At 36.1% G+C, this 8,897-nt stretch overlaps 1 protein-coding gene across 4 annotated transcripts in view; it reads left to right on the forward strand.

The window, feature by feature from the left end:
- Positions 1 to 4,689: 4,689 nt before the first annotated feature.
- LOC149839565 (dynamin-2A-like) overlaps positions 4,690 to 8,897 on the forward strand; it is a 47,980-nt gene continuing 43,772 nt past the window's right edge. For all 4 annotated transcript variants that reach the window (XR_016431334.1, XM_090002632.1, XM_090002633.1 and 1 more), the window contains exons 1-6: positions 4,690 to 5,396; positions 6,222 to 6,272; positions 6,413 to 6,533; positions 6,851 to 6,958; positions 8,528 to 8,589; positions 8,773 to 8,890. Coding sequence is in view for 3 of the 4 variants with exons in the window: in XM_090002632.1 (XP_089858758.1) it covers positions 5,256 to 5,396; positions 6,222 to 6,272; positions 6,413 to 6,533; positions 6,851 to 6,958; positions 8,528 to 8,589; positions 8,773 to 8,890 (601 nt within the window). In the remaining variant the exon portion in view is untranslated. The remainder of the gene's footprint in view (positions 5,397 to 6,221; positions 6,273 to 6,412; positions 6,534 to 6,850; positions 6,959 to 8,527; positions 8,590 to 8,772; positions 8,891 to 8,897) is intronic.

Raw genomic sequence — 8,897 nt, forward strand, 5'->3', positions numbered from 1 at the left:
TGCGACGATTTGTAATGTTGGTGATTGTTTAACGAATCGAATAATTTGCATTATTATATACTTGGGGAGGCGGTTATAACATATAATGATGAGGTTAAATTCATGTGTTGTATAGGTTAGCAATGTCTAAAGCTCATCAGGCAAGAAATCCCCCACCGTTCGCCAAACAAAAAAATTTATAAGATTGTATAAACTTTATGTAGATCTCTTTGGGTTGAAATAAAATTTCAATTTTACTAAACACGCAAAAAAGTTGGACTCTTATTTATAGCAAAGTCAAATCGATGTCTTCGGCATAGACGTCATTTTGTAAATACTATTTGTCCTATTGCAATTTGCTTTTACAAAATTTGTCTATGTGAACAAATCGTTGTAATGTTCTCCCCTCGTAAATGAAAATCATAAAAAGGATTAGTGATGTGTATGGTAAATAAATCGATGTAATGTTCGTATTTCGTTAATGAAAATCATAAAAGTGATTAGCGTTGTGTACTGTTAACAAATCGTTGTAACGTTCACCCATTCCTAAATGAAAATCATAAAGCAATTAGCGTTGTGTATTGTAAACAAATTGTTGTGATGTTTGCCCTTCGTAAAAAAAAATTGTAAAAGCGATTATTGTTGTGTACAGTGAACAAAGCGTTGTACTGTTCGCCATTCATTAATGAAAATCATAAAAGTGATTAGCGTTGTGTACTGTTAACAAATGGTTGTAACGTTCACCCTTCATAAATAAAAAACGTAAAGCAATTAGCGTAGTGTATTGTGAACAAATTGTTGTAATGTTCGCCATTCGTAAATGAAAATTGTAAAAGTGATTATCATTGTGTATAGTGAATAAAGCGTTGTAATGTTCGCCCTTTGTAAATTAAAATCCTAAAAGTGATTAACATTGTGTATAGTGAACAAATTGTTGTAATGTTCGCCCTTTCACAAATAAAAAATCCTATAAGTGATTAGTGTTGTATCAAGTGAACAAATCGTTGCAATGTTCGTGATTGCTTTTACGGTCTTTATGTCACGATTTGCATAAATATTATATCGTACCTTTTTTCTTATATTACGCATGTGTACCTCTTGTTCTTCTTTTTCTTTTGTCATTATGTTTTCTTATCCTACTTCTTTGTTCTTCTTCTTATGTGCGAAACAATTTGTACCATCGTGATTTACACAATGATTGATAAAAAGTTGAAAATAATTTGCACAAACATTGATAAAAGTCTGAAACACTTTTATCCTAACACAATTTGCATGATATGTTATATAGTGATTTACACAATGTCTGATAAAAGATGAAAAAGATGAAGGGGAAATGAATCGACACGATGTTTATTGGTAAACTACAAATCGATTCACAACTTGATATCAATTTAAGTAACAATTGTAACTCGATTTCACTGTAACAATTTGTACAAGTGCAGACATAAAGCGAAAAAAATTTATATCACGATTTACACAATGACTGATAAAAGATGGAAAAGTGGAAGAAAAAATGAATCGATACGGTATTTATTGGTAAACTGCGAAACAATTTACAACTTGATACCCGTTTAATAATAGTTGCAAATCGATTTCACTATTATTAGGCCGTAACGTTAGAGGTCGCAGCAACTTTATAACTATAAATCGACGTGATTTGGGTTTTAGGTTTTGGGTTTAGGCTTTTGGATTTACGTTTAGGGGTTTAGGGTATAGGTTTTTGAGTTTAGGTAATAGGGTATAGGTTTTAGGATTTTGGTTTAGCGTTTAGGTTGTAGGGTTTAGTTTTAGGGCTTAGGTGGAGCGTTTTAGGTTTAGGGTTTAGGATTTAAGGTTTAGGGTTTAGGTTATAAGGTTTGGGATTTAGGTTTAGCCTTTTAGGTTTAGGTTGTAGGGTTTAGGATTTAAGATTTTGTTTTAGATAACAATTGATTTGTATTTATGATAATATTCTTGGTAAATGAATGTGTTTGTAAATAACGTCAATTTATATTTAAGAAGCTATTGTGACAACAATATATTTTTGTTTGTCTTTGTGAACGATATCGATATATAATATCGCGATTGACAAGTTTTGTGTTTTAGGTTTATGGGTTTTGGTTTAGGGTTTAGGGTGACGAGCTTTGACAGTGTGGATGATATATCCTATCGCAATTTACATAATGACTAGTTAATAAAAGGCATAAAACTAAAACAATAAAAAAAATTAAGATGATGTTTAAAACAATTAAAGTAAAAAACGAGGTTACTTCTTAAATACAAATCAATTTATAACTTGATACTGATTTAAGTCACAATTATAAATTGATTTTGCTGTGAGGATTTGTCCTGTCGTGATTTGCTTTATCGAATTTGTCTAAGATAATATTTTTTCTATCGCAATTTACATAATGACTGTTAAAAGACTAAAAGATGGTGAAAAAACAAATCAACATGATACGGGCTATCACGATTTGATTGATACATCCTACTGCGTTGACTAGTTTTGTAAACAGCAGATGAAATGCCATTCTTTAATATAATTAATACGCAATGCAATTTATTTGCTTATGTTTTTTAAAAATTGATGATATTTTTTTAAAATTGATGGCATGTGAAATGATGTTTCTTTTATATATGAATGACATATCGACAAGTTCAGGACGGTGTGGCTTCGCTTTGCTTCGTGAACAAGGAACAAACAAACTGATTGTTTCTTTATAAACAACATGTTCGTGAATTAAACACATAACCTGCTTAATTGCAAATGAGGTATCAACGTCGAGGAAGAAGAAGACGACAACTACACGACCAACGATGGTGAATCAGGCGTATATTATCTAAACATCAAGGTTAAATAGATTAAGGTTTTAGACCTGGACAACGGGTCAGGTACGGTTTTATATATAGATTTATATTAGGGTTTTACATTTTGCAGGATTTTACGCACATATACACAAATCGACACAATGTTTAGACTTAGTAAACTATAAATCGATTTAAGTAACAATTGCAAAACGTTATGAGCAAATCACAATATTACATATCGATATCGTTCACATAGACAAACAAAGACATATCATTATCCCAGTTACTTCATAAATACAATTAAACGTCCCGATAATTACCTATTGGTGATGATATATATTTTTTTGATGATGATGGTCATGTATTTTATCTAAACCAAACTATTATAGTCAGGTAAAAAAGTCTAGTCTTTTTCGTAAATGATTGCGGTTGTAAATCACATCGATTTGTAGTTCTAAAGTTACCGCTACAATGATATCGCTTTGTCACTCTTTGTGAATGAAATCGATTTAACGTTTGGCTTCATACACAAATATTGTTGTATGGTTTATCAAACTTAAGTACAAATCGTGGTAGTTTCATTAAATCATTACTGCTTCAAACGCATAAATCATTTCTACATCAAACATACAAATCGCTACTAATTTAAATATATAAATCGTTCATGCTTCAAACATACAAATCGTTGTAGAAATTTAGCCATTATAAATACATATCGTTGAAATATTTGGCCTTCATAAGAACAAATCATGCTAACTGTTTTTCGACGCCAGAAGGTGAATATGTACAAATCGATTTGTTTCAGTATGAAAATATGTGTTATTTAGCATGAAGACGACTACCCAGTTGTAAGATTTAGCATTCAGATTTACGAATCAATTTGTTTGCATAACGAAACTTTGGTAATTCAATAATAGATGAGAAATACCCAAAAGGTAGACGCAACCGATGGTGGAAACGATGCTGCCACTGAGCAGAAACGACAAATGATGCTCCAACGACAGCAAACGACGACAAAGGATGATCCGACGATAGCAAACGACGACCAAGAGTGCTTTGACGGCAGCAAACGACGACAAAGTGTGCTCCAACGCAGATGATGACAAAGGATGCTCTAACGATAGCAGACGACGACAAATGAGGGTCTAGTGACAACAGACGATAATAAATGATGCGTCGTCAAAGGGAGCTTTTGTTACAACAGCTGGTGCAAAAGTTTACTACTTAGGGCAAAAATGAAATGCTTGGACTTAATTTGAGGAGTTAACATCATTCTTGAATCTGCGTTTCACTTTTCTAGATGGAGGATCTCGAACCGTCATTTTTCTTTTTTGAATGAAAGAGATTTTTGTTATTTTTTCAAACTATCGTTTCACGGCAAAAATGACTCGAATCGGTGTTTCACTTTTTTAGATAGAGGATCTCGCACTGTTGTTTGACTTTTTCTAGATAGATGACATTTTTGTTATTTTCTCGAATCATCATTTCATGACAAGAATGGTGGGGTAGGGTACTTAGGTCTATGCAATGACACCAGAAGTGATGCTTATGCACAGAGGGATATGAGCCCGCTTTTATAGGTGGCGCTCTTTGGGACCTCGAACACCCTTTGTAGCTACCATATAACTTCCAAAAGTTGTTGGTCATAGACATTTGATGGTTCCTCTACGGCGGTAATCTCCTTTCTTATTGGGTAAGATAAAGATTAGGCAAAAATGAAAACTAAAAAAAAGAACGAGATCTGCCTACTGCCCATGCCCACACACTTGGGGAGCAAAATTTTGGAAGTTGTACAAATTCAGTGAAGACCGAAAAGAAACGCCCAACACTTAATCGTGTGCCACGTTCTAAGAGCAGATATCCCTGTACAAATGGCACTGTTGGATGTTCGCTTAACTTATAGACATAATCAGGAAGTCACCCGGATTCTGACCGTAAAGTAGGAAATATAAAAGCCCGAAAACGCCTCGCAATACACATTCGGTGGAGGGAGAGGTCATTTTATAATTTCCATCGCCACGTCCCCATCCGCACCCGCATCTTGCCGACCCTTTCGACCCTCTCTCGATCTTCTCTCTTTTGATTTTTAAACGACGGAAGGGAAGCACGCGACGACGAGGAGCAAAAGAAGGAAACAGAGAGAGAGAGAGAGAGAGAGAGTTTTCTCTTGACAAACCCCATCACACCCTCCTCTCCATCTTCCCATTTCAGGCGCCTCTTTCTCCCTCTCCCGCCCAATTCCCTCGCCGATCCGTCCCTCCTTTGCCCTAATTCACCCCTCTCTCCTCCGATCGTCCTTCCCTCCAATCTTAATAATTTTTGTTGCTTGCCCGATTGGGTCCTCGCCGGAACCCAAGGGATCCCGATCCGGATCTCCTCTTCCCGATTGTCATTCGGTCAGGGGCTTGCGATCAAAGGCCGGTGTGGTTTCTAGGGCTTGAATTATTTCTCCAACGGTGAGATCTCGTTGCTGATCGGCAGATCTTGTCATGGAGGCCATGGAGGAGTTGGTCCAGCTCTCGGACTCGATACTGCAGGCGGCCGCTGTGCTCGATGACGAGGACGCCCCCGATGAGGCGTCGAGGAGGAGGACGTCCACTTTCATGAACATCGTCGCTCTCGGCAATGTTGTGAGTGGCCGTTGTGCCCTATTTCCTTTCCATCCTTCTCCGTGAAGGTCTGGATCCCGGCATTTGACCTTCCGTTTCGTGTCCAGAGACTTGTTGTTGCGTATCGATCTGCTTCCTGAGCCCTTTGATGCTCGGCTTGGCAGCCGTTTCTTTGCATAATAATTTATCATATTTTGATTGCGTTTTCTTGTTTATATTCATAAAATTCTTGAATGTTCGGTTGCGTTTTGTTGGTTAATTATGAAGAATCGTTTCATCGATTTCCGATTCATGATGTTTTAAAGAGAAATGATGCGTTTGTGAAGCATCACACCACTCTTGGCATGCAAAACCTGTCCAAATCATTGATTTTGGCGCCATTATCGTCCCATAGCCCATTCAGGACAGTTGGCCCTTACCCGTGTGTGGTTGGATAATGAAGCGAATACTCATCACAATTACAAGAGCAATGTGGCTCTTCATGTTAGAATGTTGCCTCTTCCAGCACATGTTGCGGTGTGCTTGCCCCATTTGGTCCTGGTTATTGCGATAATGATTATGTAAACATTTATTTTGAATAAACTGATAAAACGTATGGTGCTAAGTGCGTCGTTGGATCAGTCAATAAAATGATATACCGAACCTAAGTGGGTCTCTATTTAAGCTTTCCTTTTGAATATATGATGCGTATCAAAAAGCGTGTACTTGGGTATTACATGGAGTTTATGCCAAATTTTGTAGCATTGGGATCAAATTTAGGAATTTTAATTTTTGTGTGAAACACACATCCTGTAAATAGGATTCCGAAGTTCTGATATTCTTGTTTTTTCTTTTACCCCTTGACAGGGAGCTGGAAAATCAGCGGTATTGAACAGTCTGATTGGACATCCTGTTCTTGTAAGTGACTTACTGTGTAATCTAACTTGTTTTGACAATACTTAATATTGAATTGATGGAGTCATATTGAATTCCCCCTTCTGCTCATAATCCTTCTTGCTTGGTTTTAAGTAGTCTCACAGCTGTTTCTTGACCTGCAGCCGACTGGGGAAAACGGTGCTACACGTGCACCTATCTGTATCGACTTGCAGAGGGATGGTTCTTTGAGCAGCAGAGTTCTTGTTTTGCAGATTGACAGTAGATCACAGCAGGTTTCTGCAAGTGAGTCCTCTCTTTTGTTGCTCAGTTTTCTTGAGTAACTTGCTTTATTATCTTCTTACTATATTGGCTTTCTTGATTGCGGTTCTAGTTTGGATGTTGCTTGCTGCTGCACAACATATGCTTTTGATGTTATTTACTTGAAACCAATGTCATATACTAATTGATAGGCTTTCATTTCATAAATTATACTTGACATATTAACTGATCTATCTGGGACATTCTTATTGTATTTTATTTTATTTTATTTTTTGTTTTTTCTTGTGTATTTGGTCCCTTTTAATCTGGTGGATTGCGTACGCTAAGCATGAATGTGGCAGGTGCTCTTCGTCATTCCCTTCAGGATAGACTAAGCAAAGGAGCTGCAGCTCAGAGCTCTGGAAAGAACCGTCCAGAGGAAATATATATGAAACTACGCACAAGCACTGGTTGGTTGCATATCTTGTTCACCACGCTTTTCAATGTTTATGTTCATCCTTCATCTGGGAGGCTTATATGTTGTCTCTTCATATTTAGAAGATGTGAATAAATTGTATAGGTCATGCACTTATCAATTATGTGTTTCCAATATGACTCTGAAATGGATGTTTTTATTTCAAATCCCTTTGTCTTTACTATCTTCCGTAGTTTATACAGGTACTCTTCATGTGCTGTACTATTATTATGAATCAATATGTTGACTTGAATTGTTATGTTTCTGTGTGTGTTGTTTGTTGATTGATTCTTCTCACCAAAGACCCATCTTGACATATGGTTTAGTTCCACACACTTTTAGAACTTTGACAATTTTTTGTTCTAAGTTCTGGGAAGGAATTCCAGGTGGAACTTATGCCATATGAACTCCCTTTTCTTATTTCTACACCTGCACTATGTGTGTATCATGCTAAACATGGTGCAAAACACTTGATGAATACTTAGCATACATTATGGTATCAGCTATAAAAACTTATGTTGTTCTAGTTGTAATATTTAGAACTATAATCAAGGGAACTCAGCTCTTTCACCACTTTAATGGGTGAACAACCCATCCATTTAATGTACTATTGCCCAGCTGCCATGCTTTTAAGAAGGGAAGTTCTAGGCCTGTTTTTTGAATTTCAGATTATGACTTGGTGTGTATGTGTTATTATTTTTGATGTATATAATTCACTATTATAAAACTTATAATATATATGTTTATGAAAATAATGTGACCATATAACGTAACTATATTCTTTAAAAAAATGGCATGTTTTTTATGACGAGTAACCCTCGCTGATTTATGTTGATGATGGTTAGATGTGAATGTGTTAAAGCTTTTAGCCTCCTTAAGTATTGAAGCATATAGTCTTTTTCTATGTCACATGGATGCAGATGCGAGAAGGGAACACAATGCTGATATGCTTGATACAATACAGCAACTCTCAAAAATTAGGACATGGGGTATGGGCATGCACACACATAAATGTATGTGTATGTGTATAACAACAATTCTAAAACACTATAATTAAGAACATCAAATAATGAAACTAAGTTGACATTACAATGTAATGTAATTGATGACAAATTTTAAGAGAAAAAGAACGCAAGTGATGAACACAAAATCAGTAGATAAGACCATAAAAGGAGATAGATAAAGTTAATGAAACATTGCTGACTGTATGAGATGCTGGTTTGACTGTGTCCATGAAGTGTCCTGGAGTGTCTGAGTGTCATGTTGTGACAGTGTGTTGATATGGGGTATGCATTTTTTGTGAAGTGTCCGTGTGACAGGTCTTGTTGTAAGTTTTAATAGACATTCAAATTCATTTGTTGTTATAAATTGCTCAATAGTGAAAATGTCTAGCTTAATGTGAGTATCTAGGTTGGACAACCATTCTCTCACCTGACATTCTGTTTGTAGAAAATACTTTGCCGTAGACAATTGCTTTATGTGTTGATTTGGATGATCCACATCTCTATGTGATTAAACCACTTCACTATTATCCTTGACTTGGTTTATTATTCATTTCTTGTAGCTCCTCCAATGAAGTTGATTGATCTGCCTGGATTGGATCAGCGGGTTATGGATGATTCCCTGGTTAGTGTCTGTAATCTGTTTGCCTTGTCTCTTTATTTGTAGTTTTCATTGTTGCCATCATAGTTATCTTTTATTTTTTCTAAATTCATGTCAAATTTGGTATTTTTTTCCTATGTAGCTTTCAGCTTGTTTTTGGGTTTAGGTGCTTTTTTCTCATTTGACATATGATATTCTTTTTGCCAGATCAGTGAGCATGTGGGACATAATGATGCCATCATGTTGGTCATTGTACCTGCTTCCCAGGCACCAGAAATTTCTTCCTCTAGAGCCCTTAAAATGGCTAAGGAGTATGATGCCGATGGTGGGTG

Source organism: Nuphar pumila, chromosome 4, assembly GCF_984573655.1.
Source record: "Nuphar pumila chromosome 4, dmNupPumi1.hap1.1, whole genome shotgun sequence".
Classification (NCBI taxonomy): Eukaryota; Viridiplantae; Streptophyta; class Magnoliopsida; order Nymphaeales; family Nymphaeaceae; genus Nuphar; species Nuphar pumila.